The sequence below is a fragment of the Perca flavescens genome, chromosome 8, assembly GCF_004354835.1.
Source record: "Perca flavescens isolate YP-PL-M2 chromosome 8, PFLA_1.0, whole genome shotgun sequence".
Classification (NCBI taxonomy): domain Eukaryota; kingdom Metazoa; phylum Chordata; class Actinopteri; order Perciformes; family Percidae; genus Perca; species Perca flavescens.
This window is the reverse complement of record NC_041338.1, coordinates 32743552-32762912: the sequence shown is the minus strand read 5'-3', so window position 1 is coordinate 32762912 and position 19361 is coordinate 32743552. Positions and strand designations below refer to the sequence as shown.

General features: G+C 42.7%; 1 protein-coding gene across 2 annotated transcripts in view; it reads left to right on the top strand.

The window, feature by feature from the left end:
• Window positions 1-19361, top strand: part of cttnbp2 (cortactin binding protein 2) — a 115562-nt gene that overhangs the window by 65681 nt on the left and 30520 nt on the right. For both annotated transcript variants that reach the window (XM_028584528.1, XM_028584527.1), the window contains exons 4-8: window positions 96-1500; window positions 5652-5945; window positions 13357-13465; window positions 15934-16084; window positions 17334-17534. In XM_028584528.1, coding sequence (XP_028440329.1) covers window positions 96-1500; window positions 5652-5945; window positions 13357-13465; window positions 15934-16084; window positions 17334-17534 — 2160 coding nt within the window. The remainder of the gene's footprint in view (window positions 1-95; window positions 1501-5651; window positions 5946-13356; window positions 13466-15933; window positions 16085-17333; window positions 17535-19361) is intronic.

The window sequence follows — 19361 nt, the reverse complement described above, 5'->3', positions numbered from 1 at the left end:
AAAAGAATCTTCAGTCGCAGCTCTAGTGTCTTTGGGAAAATATTGCCTTGATCTATGCTGCTGTCCCTTTACTTTGTGTGTATCTTCTCTTCCAGCTGGAGATGGAGAAGCTGCAGCTCCAGAGTCTGGAGCAGGAGCACCGCAAGCTGACGGCGCAGCTGAAGGACGAGCGGGAGAAGAACAAGCACATAGTCATGATGTTGGTGCGCGAGTGCAAGCAGCTCGCCACGCGAGTCGTGGAGGAGTCTCAGCGCTTTGACGAGCTCCAGGCTCGCCTGGACGAGGAGAGCCGCACCGCTGGCCGGCTGCAGGAGGAGCTGAGCGCCGAGCGACAGCGCAGCCAACAGATGGAGGCCAAGATGGAAAAGCAACTGTCAGAGTTTGACACGGAACGGGAACAGCTGCGTGCCAGGCTGGGCCGCGAGGAGATGGAGAGCCAGAGTCTGCGGCAGCAGGTGGAGCAGCTCAGGACTGAACAGGGCAATAGGAAGGATGGTGCCGCTAACGCCCAGCCTGCTGCTGCTGCTGCTGCCGCCGGCACGCCACCCAAACCTAAAGCTGTGATGTCTGTTTTTGTAGCCACAGAGCCCGTCAGCTCTCGAACAGCGTCTTGCCAAACGGACCTGCCCCCCACTGAGGTGGAGGGTCCCAAGAAGAACCCCCTCACCATACCCGTCAAACCGACCCCTGCCAACTACGTGGGCCTGAGTCTGCCAAAGACAAGTGGTCGGGGGATCGTCCACAGCAGCTCAGGAGGACTGGTACAGACGGAGAACGGCTCAGAGGGCCAAGCCCCCCACGGTTTACCCACTGGAGTCAGCCCCCGTGTCCAGGCAGCCCGCTACAAGTTCCAGGAACAGGACCAAAATGGCACGTCGTCCCAGAGTCCTCCGGCCCGGGATCCGTCCCCCACCAACCGTGACAACTTTGCCGCCAAGCAGCAAGCACGCCACACGGTCACGCAGGTCCTCTCGCGCTTCACTAGCCCTCCAGCAGGAGGAGGTGGACCCCTGCGTCCAGGCCTGCCACACTCGGCGTCGGAGGGAGGCCCTTTTCCCGGCCGCCTTTGCCATCCGATCGGCCTCAAGTCGCCCACGGTGGCCAGGATCGACCGGGGAAACCCTCCCCCTATTCCTCCCAAAAAGCCAGGGCTTTCCCAGACCCCTTCTCCTCCTCATCCACCCATCAAGGGGGTGGGGGACAGCAACCGCTCTGGGGCTGGGCTGAAACCGGCCACGCCCCAGCTGCCGCCCAAACCCGCCCTGGACCTGGTCCCAGCCCTGACGGCCTCTCAGGTGGGTGCCTGCTCCCCGGGGCCTGGCCGGGGCCCTCAGCGGCAGCCGGCAGCAGCATGTGCAGAGTGCCCCCCCGTCATCAGCCCTGCCGCCACTGTCAGTAGCCCCTCCTCCATAAACCCCCCCTCCACCTCCTCTTGCATTAGTGCTTCATCCTCCCGTAGCCCCCGAGCCTCAGCAGGCAGCCCCCTGGCAACAGCATCAGGTAAAGGGGCTCCTCCATGCTCCACCTCCCTCCAGTTCTCCGCACTGCCTCTTTTCTTCGACTGTCTTTCCATAGCGCAAGCTTAGCATAGTATAGCATAGCATAGCAATCAGGCCGCAGAGACTGGTATAACCGCAGGAATGCAATACAGAATAGCAATTCAGTTTGTCACTGAATCCCTAAAGTACCTCACTGCATCCTCTCTCTACTTACTCTTCTCCTCTGCCCTTAATATGTCCTCCCTCTGGGCACCTTTCGTCTCCCATGTTGTCACGTTAGCCCTGTTGGTATCCGTTTCAACAGCGGAGATTGACAACATGTCGCTAACATGTGCCTGAGTGCTTCTTAAAGGTTAGCCTTCAGGGTCAGTTGAGGCAAAGCAGACGTTTCCCCTTCTCACGTATTCCGATTGGTGCGCAGCTCTCCCCACCAGTAACCCCTATCCTCTCTGAAGCTGATGCCAGAGGCTGCTCTCTCCTCCCCTTCCCTTTTCCATCCTCCAGTAGCATGCCATCACCACTCCTGTACTTTCTGCACTCTTTCTGTTTTAGCTTCCATTAACTTGTCCCACTGGCCTTCTGTATGTAATTCAGTTGTTTTGATATAAATGTAAGCATGTATATTTACCTGGTGATGTCCGTTGCTTGATTGTACCATGTAGTATGACTACAGAATAATTCCAGCTTATTACAACTTTGGTCTTATTTCCATAGTTTTTGACATAATTTCTATCTGTAATAATAACATTTCATTCAGTTTGATCCCCCACATCTCAGCAAGACAGTTCCTGAGAAACCAAAGCCAACAGAAATGATTACCCAAACTGTTGCAAAACAGTCACAATCACAGTTTACAGAATTACTTTTTCTTGGTTCCTTTTTCCCCACTAACTGCACACACTTATGTTTTAACTCCAAATAAGCTGGTTTAGATAATTTGTCTTAACTGACGCTCGCTGTTTATTGCCCAGTCTGCTTCTTGTTAGTAATTTTGCTATGTTCGCAGGTATCATGAGTGAAACATATGATGAAGCCTAGAAATACAAAGCCCAAGTTGTAGTAAACTGGAATCATCCTGAAATGTACCTGTGAAATGTGACAGAATGCATTTGCATCATTTGAAAGTTGTTCTTTTGCATGAAGATGTATCCCGATTTGAAAAATATATAGCTGCTCTATTTAGTCACGTAACCAACTGCTTTGCAGAAAACCTATAATGACGTAACCCCCCAAATCATTAAAAACGTGGCTCTCCATTAAAACTTACCATACCAGACAGTTATACCATCATATCATTGAGTATTGCTCCTCTAGAATAAAAGTCCTCAGATCAGCTGATGTGTGCTTATTTACTGATATTTAACGGTTAGATGAAAGCCTCTGTAAGACTAAAATAATAAATTTGTTACCGCACACTGATCTCAAGTCAAAAAACTGTGTTGCCGTACAGTACCTTTCAGGTTTTATTTGATTGCAGTAGTCCCCACTTGAAATGGGGGGGGAGAGATTCTGCTACTTCCCAGACTTATTTATTGCAATTTCAGTTGGCAGATATTTTTTGTAGCTTTTTGTTCCCGACCGCCACCCACTGACGGACAGTAAGTGCAACCATAGCGGCTGCCATTATCTGTGTCCTTGAGAATCTCTGCTGCACTTGTTCTTTTTCTTCGATCTCTGTTGTATCTCTCTATTCAGTCTGTGAAACAAGTTTCTGCACTGAAATTCTCCATTCTGCCTTTTTAACTTTTTTTTTTTTTTTTTTTTTTTGTGGTTTTAGCAAGTTGTTGGGGGTTTTTATGTTCTTTACTTCATCCGTTAGTTGTGCCTACTAATTTAGTAAAGTAATGCTGTATAACTGCAACAGTATCCTACTAAATAATGTGTGCATTTCTATTTGTCCACTGTGTGAATACTGTGGGTGAGGGATTGTACTGAAAGACTAATTCTGTCCATCATCTCACTGTTAATCGGATGCGATGACAGACTCTTTTGTCCAGGCTGCAGCACCCGTCAACTGCTGATTCAATTACAGACAGATTTTATTATTGGGTTCCTGTGTTGTGAGAAAGCTTTGAAATTAAGTTTTATTTTCCAGAGCAGGCAAAATAGTTCAGCATATTCCAAACATTAAACATATGTAGATAGTAAATACAAATATGATCTATTACCACAGTAAACAATACATGTTAAAATTAACAAATATCTTAAAATCTTGTTTTTTATGAAACGGCAAGACAGTGAACATCTTCTTGTGTTTGGGATGTTGTGTCCTGTTCTAACTGTCTACACCACCGAAAAAAGATACAAAAATATTTATTAATTTAATGATTAAATAAGGTAGTATCTCCAAACTATATCAATTATAACTTGTCTCCTGCTGGTTGTACTCCAGCACTTACATTTCAAAAATAAGCATATGCCTATTTTGGAAAATATTTTTGTATCTCTTTTCGGTGTTGTAGTTTGTAGACGGTCCCTAAGCACTCGTCTTGCCGTACACCGGAACTAAACAGAACTGAATTAGCACAAATTGTATGCATTTCTTTCACATCTACTGCAGTCAGATACACTGTGTTCACTCGGAAGGAATCACTTCACATGAGTAGGCTCTTGTAATGACATTTTGAACACGTTAAGAGACTAAAAGCCAATTAAAACTTGCCCTGTTTCAGCCTCCTGGGTGCTAACGCTAGCAGGAGGATAACGCGGCGTAGGCAGCACCGATTGTTTTCGTTTTTCTCCCTACCAACAGCAGTCCAAATTTACAAACAACAGAGCTACATGTTGAAATCGACCGGAATTCTCCTTTAATACTTTTTATTTTTTTTTATTCTAGTGGTGATCCCAAAGTGTCCAAAGATGCCAAACATGTCAGGCTGAATTTCACAGTAAACAAAATACCTGGAATAATGTATAACCAACCATAGAAACATTGAATTATGGGTTGCTATTTTAAATGAAATCTAGGCAGATTTGTTTCCAATATAGAAACATACACAGTGCACAATAGTGTAACATTTTTATACATTTATAAAAACTAAACCTATAAAGGACTTTAATGAGGTAATCGGGAGTTTTAAGAGGTTTAATAAGAAGGTAAAAAGGTTGTTTTATAAGCCACACGTTAACAGCAGATCTGAAGGGAGAGATCATCTCCCAGGTTGAGCTTTAACCACAGTTTTGCTGGATGAGTTCCAGCTGAGGCTGAAACAAAACCTCGGTATGTCACTTTACTATTCTACTTGTTCTTCCCCGTAATCCTCCTGTAATCCTACTGGTATGTTCATAACATAAACCATCCACCACATGGGATTTTGCCAAGAATAGCTCCAGGCTACAGCAACAGAAACCACCTGGGTTTGCTTTTTTTTTTTTTTTTTTTTTTTTTTTGAGGTTTAGTATTTGATTTTGGTAGAACTAGCTGGTTGTGACTAGCTGAAATCAGTGCACCTACCTTTAGTAGCAGAACACTTCACACATTTTGTAGGTTCAGTTAGTTTCAAATTAAGCTAGCCTCAGTAGCAGATAGCCTGGATGCTAAATAGCTAACCTGCTGCCTTTCAAAATAAAAGATCTGTCGTTGCCAGTCAGCTGACTTCTCATTTTGTTTCTTCTTAAATATCAGTTTGTGACACGGTTTGACAATATTACACTGTATGCATTACATCCTATATCATCTTGTTCCAACTCTTCATCAAAGTTCAGTTTAACCCAAGTTTTTTTTTTTTTTTTTTTATACACCTGCACAATTCCATCAAATGGAAATTTTGTAGATGTCTTTTACCTCATTTTATAAACATTTCAGCCAACTTCAGCTTGACATATCTGGCATCTTTGAAACTTTGGCACCTCAACTAGAATTTAAAACTGGGGGTTTAAACAATATTTGGCTGCACAGCATGAGCTCATTGAAAACATTTATTTAACTACAACTCGTATCCCCTGCTTTACCTGCTGCCTGCTGCTCAGACAAAAGAGACTGTACTACCGTATGCGTGGAATTGAAATGTGCTCTCCTTCCCTTCCAACCCGTCCACCTTTTCTTACACCCTCGCTCTCCCATGCTCAGCGCTTCTAGACGCTTCCTCTTCCTCCTGCTCTTCCTCCACCTAGTTTAACCTGTGCTGCTCCTGCTCCTCCTCCCCCCTGCAGGCTGGTGTCCCTCCGTAGTCTCCTCTCTCAGCGGCGGAGGGCCTGCTGCCCTGGACAGCGGGCGCCCCCTGCTCCCCCAAGCTGCTTCCCAGGGAAATGTCACTTTATTGTCAATGCTGCTTAACCAACCAGACCCGACCACCACTACCACCTCCAACAACACCATGTCCACCAACACCACCTCTACCACCGCCATGGACAACAAGCCCAATCATCTTGACCAAGACCACCACCTCTACCACAACCACAACCACACCTCTGCCTTGTTTGCTGCTGCTCAGAACGGACACTCAGGTAACTGGCATTTAATTCATCAATACTGGCTGGCTGGTTGACATTTAAGGGGTAATGTTAAAGGCACAGCAGGTATTTATGAAGCTGGTAATGGACTAAGGATTGCTGCTGTCTCATTGCTTTAAAGGGATAGTGCAGCAGTAAAGGAGTCTGGTGACTTGGAAGACAGCAGAGATAACCGCTTCAGTTTCAAGGAAAAGGGGTGAAAATATTCTAAATGTAGCGTACACATAAACGAATATAGGTTTTTAAAGTGTAAAATTCGTTATCTCCTGCCTGCTTCTCCAAACCTGGGGTGCGCTGGGCGCCATCTAATGTAGGTAATGCACTGACTATGGAGAAGTAGCTCACTAGCCTGACGTGGTCATACTCAGATTCTAGTCAGAACTTCCCGACCTCGAATTTTGTGGGCGGGGCTAAGTTTGGCTGGCGTCCAGGCTAGTAGCTCACACAACCCCACTGGAAAATATCCGAACTATTCCTTTGATGCAGACAAGCCGGGGCTACCACTAATGACAGTGAGGTCATGTCGGGATTTGTTTTCTGGGAATTTGGGCTCTTTAGCAACCTGGGGAAAAAGTTTTTAAGTCTACAATTTTTCATAGGCTAATTCCAGTATTTTTTAAGACTTTAGAAATCTGACTACTTTTAAAGGAACACGCCGACTTATTGGGAATTTAGCTTATTCACCTTATCCCCCAGAGTTAGACAAGTCCATACATACCCTTCTCATCTCTGTGTGTGCTGTAAGGCTGTCTGACGGCTCCAGCGGCATCAGGCCAGCACAGAACATGCAGGTGAATGGTTCCAGTAATCCTACTGCTCCGAATAAGTGACAAAATGACGCCAACATGTTCCTATTTACATGTTGTGATTTGTGGAGTCACAGCGTGTACAAAAAACAATGTAACATGAGACACAACCATCTTCTAAACGTAAACAAACCAGGAACTATATTCTCAGGCGGAAGAATATAGTACTTGGGCGGAATGATTTGCTTTGCAGAAAGCCTGTCTGAGAATATAGTTCCCGATACCAAGGGTATGTATGGACTTGTCTAACTCTGGGGGTTACGGTGATTAAGCTAAATTCCCAATAAGTCGGCGTGTTCCTTTAACAGAAATTAAATCAGTTCATTATTGTGCGTTTTTCTGTCTGAATTGAGTTCCTGTTTCATTAAAGAGGGATTGGACGATCCTATTGAACTAAATCTAAATGCTTTAGATCTTCATTTTTGGGGGGGGGGAATATGAAAATTTTATTTGACATTTTTTTCAGATTTTATATTTGGCGGCTGGTCATCATCCTTGGGGTGGATGTAGTGACACTTGTGACCTTCAAAACTCATGGCTATGGCCCTGAATGTGGATATTTTTCTTTATAAGTGATTATGATTTTGTGACCCTCACAAAGACACAATTTCACAAACTCTTGACTACACAATGTTAAATAACTGTTGGTTAAATAACATGCAAATCAATCAGTGTGCTCCAGTTGTTTTCTTTTGGACTTTTCTGGCTGCTTATGTCCAAAGCACCAATGTGTACGTTTATTTTAAAGCAGCGTTGAACTTTGTGGGAATTGAATCCCTGTCTGGTGGTTTCGGTCAGCGGCTGGCTGGATGATTGATTTCAAAGAGTAGTCTTCAAGGAACGCTCGGAGGCTTTTATTGATTCATATTGATTGCGAGAGAGAGAGCGCGAGAGAGAGGGTGATACACTAAAATACAAACAAAGGTTTCACACAGGATTGATTGTTCCATGAGCGAGGCTGATATAAATGAAATGTATGCATTGTTTACATGTTCATAAGACACCACCGTGATAATGACTATGAAGTCAATCTTTAAATACATATGACCAAAAGATTAAAGTGCTCATGTTATGCTCATTTTCAGGTTCATAATTGTATTTAGAGGTTGTACCAGAACAGGTTTACATGTTTAATTTTCAAAAAACACCATATTTTTGTTGTACTGCACATTGCTGCAGCTCCTCTTTTCACCCTGTGTGTTGAGCTCTCTGTTTTAGCTACAGAGGGAGACATCTCACTTCTGTTCCATCGTTGTTGGGAGTCCCACATGTGCAGTACCTAGGTAAGGACTACTAGCCAGTCAGAAGAGAGTATAAGGGCGTGCCCTGACAGTGTCTAGGTAAGGACTACTAGCCAGTCAGAAGAGAGTATAAGGGCGTGCCCTGACAGTGTCTAGGTAAGGACTACTAGCCAGTCAGAAGCAGAGTATGAGGGCATGCCACGCTAGCAGCTAGGTGAGCATTATAACGTGTGTTACAAAGTGACGCATGTTCGTCTCTGAAGTAAAGGCTGGACTACAATAGAGCTGTTTGGAGCAGTTGGTGAACAGTGTTTTCTGTTGGAGATGGTAAGTCCCTTTGGGGTGGACTTTGGGCTTTTTCACTTTGTAAACCTATAACGTGCACAAATAAAGGAACAGGGAAAAGCCAAAAAGCATAATATGAGCACTTTAAAGTGTGTGTATATATATACACACACACACACACACACACACACACACACACACACACACACACACACACACACACACACTCTCTCTACTTGCTATTCAGCCTTTTCCTTTTACTGCATGTTGAAGAAACATATAAAAGGAAACAAATGTACTCTGTGATCATTAAAGGTCCCATGGCATGAATATTTCCATGTTTCCATCTTGAGGTTTTTTAACATTAATATTTGTTCCCCAGCCTGCCTATGGTCCCCCAGTGGCTAGAAATGGTGATAGGTGTAAACCGAGCCCTGGGTATCCTGCTCTGCCTTTTGAGAAAATGAAAGCTCAGATGGGCCGATCTGGAATCTTCTCCTTATGAGGTCATAAGGAGCAAGGTTACCTCCCCTTTCTCTGCTTTTGCCCGCCCAGAGAATTTGGCCCATCCATGAGAGAGAGAGAGAGAGAGAGAGAGAGACATCATGGCTTTCAAACTAGCAAAGTGGCAGTTGGTCAAGGCCACACCCCCACCCTCCACCTTGCCCCCCCTCTCTCCTCCTCAATAGCTACAGACACAGAAATGGCACATCCTAAGGAAAGCTCATTGTGGGACTGGCTCTAGTGGCTGGAATTCTGCACCAAGGCTGAATTTCAGGAAAGAGACTTCAGATACAGTATTAGCGGACCACTAAGGTCTATATAAAAGAGACTTTAGATACAGTATTAGGGGACCACTAAGGTCTATATAAAAGAGACTTCAGATACAGTATTAGGGGACCACTAAGGTCTATATAAAACAGACTTTAGATACAGTATTAGGGGACCACTAAGGTCTATATAAAAGAGACTTTAGATACAGTATTAGGGGATAGGGCTGGGCGATATGGACCAAAAGCCATATCCCAATATATTTTGGCTGAATATTGATATACGATATATATCCCGATATTTTTTCCGCAAAGTGAGAGCAAATGTTCAGTCAAAGCCAAATATGACATTTCACATGTAGTTTCATAGAAACCGGCCATTTCAGTGAACAGTTGCAAAATCAAATGAATAAATAATAAACCGGTTTCTTCACCTGGTTCAATGCTCAGCTGTTCAAATAACAATAAAATGTAAACATAAATACTGTATAACAACAGGAGTACCTTTTTTGAAATCAAAGCTCCATAAGGTTTGTTTTAGTTTTTTCCAACGTTTTAAATTGTTAAATTTTTCTTCTACACATTTTCAGCGCTTATTTCTACGTCCCACATTTTCTAATATAGGGCTGGGCGATATAGAGAAAATCAGATATCATGATATTCTTGACCAAATACCTCGATCGATATTGCAGCGATATATTCTAGAGTTGACAGTTGGTGCTCTCGCAAAATATCTTCACACTTAATTAATCATTAATAATAGAACAGCTAGAACAGTCTGGTAAGTTCAGAAAAGTACATCACTTCACTGTAATGCAGCCTTTAAAACTAGGAAAAGACACTTATGTCATATCACGATATTACGATATACAAAATCTAAGACGATATCTAGTCTCATATCACGATATCGATATAATATCGATATATCGCCCAGCTCTATTAGGGGACCACTAAGGCCTATATAAAAGAGACTTTAGATACAGTATTAGGGGATAGGGCTGGGCGATATGGACCAAAAGTCTTATCTCGATATATTTTGGCTGAATATCGATATACGATATATATCCCGATATTTTTTCCGCAAAGTGAGAGCAAATGTTCAGTTAAAGCCAAATATAAAGAGACTTCAGATACAGTATTAGGGGACCACTAAGGCCTATTTAAAAGAGACTTCAGATACAGTATTAGGGGACCACTAAGGTCTATATAAAAGAATCCAAAGAGCACCATGTCATGGTACCTTTTAAGAAAGTACATGTAGTTTTCTCTTGTTTTGTTTACACATATAACAGTTATGTTTGTGAAGTGAAGACCACATCCGTCTGCTCTACGTGTCATGACTCATTTGCTTCAGTTAGTACGATGTGTGTTTACGCAAAGCCACAGTTCTCTTCGAGGACTTGGAGGCCCACGTGAGCTTCAGTTATATTGAACTGCGTAAAGGCTGGGCTATAAAGCTTCCCCCTCTTGTCAACAGCGAGTCAGAGTGGCATTTTAAATAAGGACCTGAAGTAGTTGTGACTTTGTAAAACTGCATAAATATAAAGATGCTGAAGAGGAGCCAGTTGCTCAGTTGACTTCCTATTAAATAAAGTGTAGAACAAAGGTTCATAGTGATAAGAGACTGGACACTATATGCCTCCACAAAGGAGACTTCTTTCTGTTTTAGTCATTAAGTTGTTGCCCTTTTCCAGAGCAAATCACAGTGAGTGATTCAGGTTTGAATATCTTGTGAAAGAAACCTTTAGGGGGAACATGATTTCAAATGTTCCAGACATAAAACCTGTGACATTTCTGTTTCGAAGAAAGACTCAAACCACAAAACCTCCCTGCCACCTGCTTTCTTATCTCAACTAATAGTCTCTGCAGAAACACGGTCTGAGATTGTCACAACAGCTAAATTAAAACATAACTTTGTGCTTTTGTTGGACTTTTAGTGAGAAGAAAATGAGATGTTAAGGTTCAGTTTGGTGTCACTTTAAATAAAAGATCTTTTCATGCATGAAGTTTAACTTTTAGTTCATGCTTTAGGGATGAAAATTCAGGCCGAGGATCTGTAAAGGTTTAGCGACTCATGTATATGCATAAGGAATCGTTAGGTTAAGTACTCAGATTGACTAGATGAAGGGAACGTGTCACAACCTTGCAACTGGTTCAAGTGCTGTAGGTGTCTGATTATCACAGATTAGGGCTGCAACTAACGATTATTTTTATTGTCAGTGTGTCAATTATTTTCTTGATTAATCCATTAGTTGTTTGGTTTATAAAATGTCAGAAAAAGGTGAAAAAATGTCTGCTGGTGTTTCCCAAAGCCCAAGAAGACGTCCTAAAATATCTTGTTTAGTCCATAACTCAAAGATATTCAGTTTACCGTCACTGAGGAGTGGAGAAACTAGAAAATATTGACATTTAAGAAGCTGCAACAAGAGAATTCAGATTATATTTTTTTTTCTTCTTGAAAAATAAGACAAACCGATTAATCGATTATCAAAATAGTTGATTCATTTAATAGTTGACAACCGATCAGTTAATCTTTACGGCTCTACAACCAACAACGTGATTAACATACTTAATTATTAACATAACATATTTAGCATTCATTAGCATTGCCAAGCAGCTAGTTGTTGATGTGCTTTTTGCAGCGATCTGAAGATGCAGTGAGAGGACAAAGACTGGTGCTGACGAACACTCTCCATTGTGTTTTAAAGTCTGTAATTGTACGAGCGCTGCGGCTGCTCCCATTATGTTGGCTGCCATAAAATGAGCTGGACTGTCATGTCAGGGCTGTACCCTCAGCACGGACGTCGACCACATGCTCGTTACGCTGACGCACCGCGGCAGTGTCGTGCATACAGTCGCACACGCAGACTAATTAATGCATGCAGACCCCTTTGCACAAACACACCCATAAACGCACACTGCGGGTCTATCAGGATCTGCTTCCCCGCTGAGATGTTTAGTAACACTCAGTCGAGGAGCGATGATCCATGAACACGACTAATGCAGCTGGAGGACACCTGGGCTCAGGGCTTAATATAGTAGGCGGGACCTACACACAGAGGACACACACACTCGCTGACACACAAAGACCTCCCATCAATATTTCATTGTCCTTTGCTTTTCCCGAGAGCTTTCCTTCTCGTCTGATCCCCGTTTACCTCTCCTCCATCACTTCCTTCATTTCCCGAAACAACCGACATCAGTTTCTACGTTTTAAACCACACGCAGATGGTTTGATGTGATAATGTGTGTGCAACAACGGGAACATGAAACGCATGGCGAGTAACGAGCATTAGGAAGCCACTAAAACAGACAGTCGACTGTTATAAAACAGCAGTTTGAATATAAAGGTTTTGGGGTTGTAGTCTTTTATTTTTATTTTACATAAAGAAAGAGAACTTGGATGTATTCCATTTAATGCAGAATTCACCCGGTATTCATTCTGTACTGTTTTTCTGGTGGCTCTATGATACCTGATATGCCGTACAGAGATGAATCTGTATAACTATTTTTGTATTCGCGGATGTCACATGCACCACAGAGAGCTGGTCTCCTGCCCCACTTCTGGTTTGCTCCACTGGCTTTTCATGTTCAGTGTTATTTCTCATAAAAGGGTTCTTTCATCAGTCTTTCTGAAAAGTTTGTCTGGGGATTTCTGTCCATATGCTAAGATAAATGGGTACTGTATTATTGTACTAGAGAGTAACATTTGGACGGCTTGGCATTTTATACAAAGATAAAACGCCACTGTAAGCTCTTGGGAAATGTAGTAGCCGAATGCTAAGACGAATATATTGTTGATTCATCTTTGTTGTTTTAAAATGAGGAGGGGCTGAAATTGTCTTTATTTCAGCATATTGGACAGAACAAAGGCAGAACTGTATCATGTTTCATCTTTCCAGAACAGCTAGTGAAAGAAACACAGACTGGCTGACGCTCATGGAACAGAAGGTGGCACGACTTAAACAAAAAAACATTCATTAATGGCAACTTATTGTGATTAATAAAAAACCTCTTTTACACTGATTTTGAGGGATTATGCTTAGTGCCGTACCAACTACTTTACCTACTGTAGAGTATCCATGGCAACAATAAAAAGGGTTTGCTCCGCTGTGAACAGTGTACATTTGTACAGTTTTTAGTAATTTACTCTGACATGTTTTTGCATTTTTTTTTTTTATGATGTTGTAGACTGGAATTATTGTATTTTTGTTAATTCTCTCTGCTCACGGCTACTTTCTGCCTTCCACGGCGTACAACAAGAAGGCTGCAGCATGACCATGTTTCTGTCTCTCTCTGTCAGAGTGTGTGAAGCTGCTGCTGCTGTCGCTGTCTTCGGGATCGCTTGCTGACGTCTCGGATGAAAATGGATTCACACCTTTACACTTTGCCGCCGCCCACGGCCACAGCAGGTGAGCTCCCGTACTGTACTGTAACAACGTGTTCAATCTCCTTCCATCGGGCAAAACGATGGATGCTCAGGCAACACTTACTCCAAGTCGCCGTAAAGTGGGCAAATTATAGCGCGTTGGTATGCTGCTGCCAAAACAACCACCACGTAGTGCATTGATGACCCATTTTCCTGTTACGTTGGAATCGTCCGGGCACATTAACATTTAAACTAAAAGGATATGTTGTCGAATGCGTCCAAGACAAGTAAATCATGGTGGCCGTTTACACTTTTATTTATCCTGATCTGATTTTTTTTTTTTTTTTTTTTTTTTTATTATTATTACAGTTTTCAGTGATGATCCAGAATGAAAATCTGCAAAATTTTGTGGGCTATTTTCCTGCTTGGGGTGGAGATGTGTTAACATTCTGAGTTTTACTTTTATTTATTTTTTTAAATGTGTTTTGAAATCAGCGGGGAATTCTGCCTTTTTTCATATTCCGTGTGACCCTGCTGACTGCTCAAGACGCATTTTAAAACCCAGTGCAAGCAGGGTCTATGATAACCGTGGTTGCATTTTCGAGACTTGACCTTTCTCTTTTTAGTGTGTCACGTTGGCCCAACAGTAAATGTTAGTTATTCTATATGTAATGTGCTTTCAATAAATGACTCATGGGACCTATTTTTCTGCGAGACATAGCTGGAACCTGCCATGCGTGTAATACGACCGCTATACCAATGCTAGTGACTGCGTTGGGTTTCGGTGCCAGCATGTCTGCTTGATCACCAAACCAGTATTAACTGGTGGCTTTGTGGCATACGCTATGGACTGTGAAGCTTTATGGGGTGTTTTTCCTACAGCTACAATCAGCTCAGCTCAGAGCTTTAACTGGGCAGCTGTCATTAATGTTTGCAGCTTGATTTCATCTCTGCTGATTGGGAGCTTATCTCCTGGCTCTCATTAATTATTTAAGACATCCGCTCCTACAGTACACTCAGTTCTGATCACACGTATTGATCCTGATGTATCATGCTTACAGCAGGAGAGGCTCTGTGAACTATAGGCGTGTGCGTGTGCGTGTGCGTGTGTGTGTGTGCGCGTGTGCTGTCAGTGTTTGTTTGTGTGTGTGTGTGTCAAAAACATGATGCCCAGGACCAGCTGGGGAATGTGCAGTGTTGTAATATCTGATCACAGTGTTATTTATAGATTGGGGATATCCAAAAGGCATGCTGAGACACACACACACAAATTTTCAGGGGTTGACAGTTTTTTCAGTGGTCGTGTTAGCAGACGGGCTCAGTTTTCCTCAGATGATCGGCTCTCTCTTCCTACTGGTTGGAGGGCTGATGGATTTCATCCCTTGTCTCTGAACAGGTGGTGCGCCGACTCCCAACTTTAGTGTGTACCAGTGCAGTGCCCATTTGGAGCGTGTGCCTGTTCTGAATGGGCCGATTGCTCGGTTCCCAGTTTTTTTCCCCACAACGTTATCAAACTGTAAGGCCGGCCACACACTGGCTGCGTGGCGTTTCTGTAGCGTGGTGTTTTCTACGTCTTTACACACCAGAAACGTGTCTGACGCGGCGCTGCTGCTGCTAGCCTCGTCTGTACACATGTATGTTTCCCATTGATTTACTACATACGAGGAGTAGTATACTTCATGTTAAACATAAATATATACCGATTTGATTACAGCAAAGACAATGTCTGCAGTATTGACAGCAAAATGAGCAGAACAGCCGGAGACATGCGCAACCGGCAACAAAACAACGTGCTGGCGAGTTCATCTAACGTGTTTGTGTGCAGTTAATTTCATCTTTGTGTCATTCTCTTTCAATTTGCACGCAGGATAGACAGCAATCAGTTTTTGGCGGATGACCACTTTTTGGCACGGCACCGGTAGCCTGTGAACCGCAATCAGTGAGCGCACTAGGGATGTAGCAACTCCTCGCCTCCGCTACTATACTGCGCATGCGGGAGACACTCTCACACTCTCACACACACACACACGCATACACAGAGATTCCTCGATTGATGGTAAGATGTGTGCAATCAATGCATGTATTGTCATATAAAATATGTCTTTTGGAGTCTGAGCTTTTACTTTGTCTTTTTTTATGCCAATAAATAAAATCTAAAACGGTATGCTAGCGGAGTTTTTGGAAATAATCTTATTAAAGTGGAGAATAGTGATATTATAATAGGTACATAATAAACGAATATTTATTTTATCCTTTTCATTAAAAATAAATGAAAATAAACATGTAGGTATGCTTAATATAAGAATTAAAGCTTTAGTGTGTAACTTTGCGGTGTGTGCGCAATCACCTCTTCTTGTATCATGTGGATGCGCCAACAGTGTTGTTGTCCTTACTTAGAATTCCTCATGGGGGGCGACAGAAACTACACACTGTAGCTTTAATGCCATCCATTGTGTTTATTTATGTGTATGTTAGTACTTGTTTTTCTGACGTCGCTCCCCCTCCCTCCAGCTGTGTGGAGGTGCTGCTGTCTGCAGGAGCTACTGTGGACTCGGCGGCGGCGGGGGGACTGACCTCCCTCTTCCTGGCCTGCGAAGCAGGAGTCCTTGACTGTGTCCGGGTCCTGCTGAGGGCCGGAGCCGATCGCTCACGCACCACCACGGTAAGTCTGCTCCACCATGCTGGCTATTGGTCGCATATGTACAGTACTGCATCAGATTTAAACATCAGGAAATTATTTTGACTTTGTTGACTTGGTACAGTAAGAAAACATGTCATCATCATTAGTTGCCGTGAAAGCATGTGGTGACACCGTATATATTTCTTTACTGTACCTGCTTTTGTTCTACATTCAGCCTGGCTCCCCTGCTGAGCCACAGGAGCTGCCAGAGTCTCTGTAGCATATCTGACCTCTTCTGCACACATGTATTTTTAGACACCTGAAAATGTTGGCCTGTGTGCGTTAGGTCAAACACAATGATTTAACATGGAGGAGGATAGCTGAACTTGGTGAAGAGAATACAGTCTGAACCCCGTTTTTTTACTACTCGGCTGTGTAATTAACAGTTGATGAGCATTTTCTCCCCTTTTTTTTTAATTTCTTTTTCCAATGTCTATTACCAGAGCCAGTTTTGGTGCTGTTCTTGCCACAAGGCAACATGTTTATTGTGAACTGCAGGGATCAGTGTCCTCATGGAGCAGAACATTTTTTTTTAAATAAAGGTGGAATTCAGCTTAAAGTGGTTTGTTCTGGTCTAGAATTCTGGGTATTTTTTCAGTAAAATTCAGTATGAACTGAAATCATCAAAAGTTGCAGTATATTAACCATTATGTGTGCTTGAATATGTATGAAGTATAACTGAAAATGTAGTTGATAAATTGTCGATCAACAGAAAATGACCCAACCATTCTAATTAATAATTATCGCAACATTTTGATCAGAAAATCACTAGTTCACTCAATCACTGGTTAGTGTGCTGAAGCACAGAAGGGAGGGGATGGGATGAGGAGGAGGATGGAGGAGTATTGTTTGAAAGAGCACCTTTTTAAATATGTTAATTTGTGCTCTGGGGAAATTTGATGATTGTTTTTATTGATGTTTAATATAGAATATCTGACATTTTGTAAACCAAACTCTTAAATCACTTCAATCAAGAACGTAACTGGCAGACTAATCGATAATGTAAATCAGCATTAGCTGGTATGAACCAGCACATGATATTAGTGGTCTTGAATTGTTATCAAATGATTGCGTGAAGTTCCTCCCTGAAAGGCAGCACGAAAAGCAAAATTGCATTGGTTCTACTTTGCACAAAGGTTTTATCATTCGAAATCTATGAACTTCTGTCAGAGTTTTGTATTTAGTGAGCAGTGACACTGTGTGGACATCAATCGGCGCCTCCTCTCTGCAGGACGGCTGCACGGCTCTCCACGCGACGGTGCGCTCCGGACACGTGGACACGCTGCGTCTCCTCCTCTGCCACCCGAATCAGGGTGACCCCACTGTGACGCCTGACCCCCCCACCACCCTGGCACTGCCTGCTGCCCTGCTGAACCAGGCCAACAGCGATGGCTGGACGGCTGCACACATGGCTGCTTCCCTGGGCCTCAAGGTGGGAATAAGCTTAATGTAAAAGGGTTTGAACTAGGGTGCAATATTTGTTAAAGGCAAAATATGTGTCTAACCATTCTAAATGAAGTATTGTGGGGCTGCAGAGACGTCTTGGGCCTACAAATCCTATCCTACAGACTCAAGGAAAACTTCTTTGATACAGATTCTTGCAAAAATCACATTACATGGCTATTGTAATTTTTATTTGTGTTTCAATGAAAATAAGAGTGATGATCCAAAGAATGGATCATTCCCCCCAATATCGTGAATCATATTGCAATTGCAACATCAGTCTAAATAATCCCAATTTGACGTTTTCCTCATGTCGTGCAGCCCTAGCTGTAACCACAGTTTTATACTGTGCAAAGCTGAAGGGCTTTTCAGCCTCTTTTAGCTTATTTATTTGGTTTCATTTACTGTGCGGTTTAAGCTCTGATAATCCTGCTGTACCTACCGAAAGACTAGGGTTGGGTATCTTTTTTTTTTTTTTTTTTTTTTTTTTTTTTTTTTCGATTCCGGTGCTAAATCGATACTTTTAAAACGGTGCCGGTGCCTGAACCGGTACTTTTCAATAAAGTTAAAAAAAAAAAGAAGAAGAAGAAAAATAAGTGTAGTAAACAACAGTCAGTGACTTGTTTATTGCTAAGGCCATGGTCAAAATTAAAGATTTAATAATAATGTAATAACTATAACAATAACAATAACTTATTTCACCAGTAAATTGCTGTTGAACCCCAGATGGGAAAAGGGTATTTTACAATTACTGTGAATGCACCACAAGTCTACCTGTTTTAAGTGAATCTGTGTTGTTTAATTCCGACCATATAAACATACTGTATATCTATGAATTGCGACAACGGCAGCTGCTGCGCTGCAGAGCAGACTGTTACATCCCGCTGTTGAAGTCCTCCACAGTGAAATACAGTCACACTTTACACTGTTTAACGTTAGCTGTCAACATTTTAACCGTGATTAATCCAGCTGCTAGCTAAAGGTAGGCTAACGTTACATGCTGTCAGGTGTAGTGTAAAGTCGAGCACCGAAATGAGGCACCGAAACTTTCGTTCTTATTCGGTCTCGTTACTACCATTTACGTCGGCACCGGTTCCCTATTGGCACCGAGTTTCGGTACCCAACCCTACGAAAGACATTTATCAGATGGACATAAACTCAACTCTAAATGAATGCTAATGTAGCTCTGTGGCTGCCGGATGTGTAAACCAGAGGTTGATGCATAGGGTACATCCCAGGTCGTTCACAAAGATGGTTTCTTTCATTTTAGGTAGCTCTGACCACGCTGATGTTTGTTCACGTATTTGTTTGGTTTTTATTATGTTATTTGATGCTATAAAAACGGAGGAGGAAGTGGAGATGCGTTCATCATCGTCAACCATGTTTATAGATTGCATTGCTCTCTAACATATGAGCAATATCTTTATAAAGCGATAATGTATCAGGGTGCTGTGTCTGTCCCCTTGTGGCCCAAAAAACCCTGCTTCAGCAGCTTTAATCATAATGTCGCTATATATTTAGTCAACCTCCTGCTTTCACTACTGATGTGCTGCTATTCTGAAGTCTGTAATATAATGTCTGAACGTCTCCACTGTATTTCTGACCCTAACGTCCAGCCCTGCCGTCCGTCTCCGTGGTGGCAGGATAATGGGACCGCTGACCTTGCTGGCTGAAATGTCCCACTCAGCTTAAACGAATGCAGGAGACACCAGACTAGACTACACCGAGTGTCTGACTTGAATATAAATGAAGAATGCCGCTCATTCATTCATGCGTTCATAACACACAAGAGCTTGTGTTGCCGAAATAATCTTGT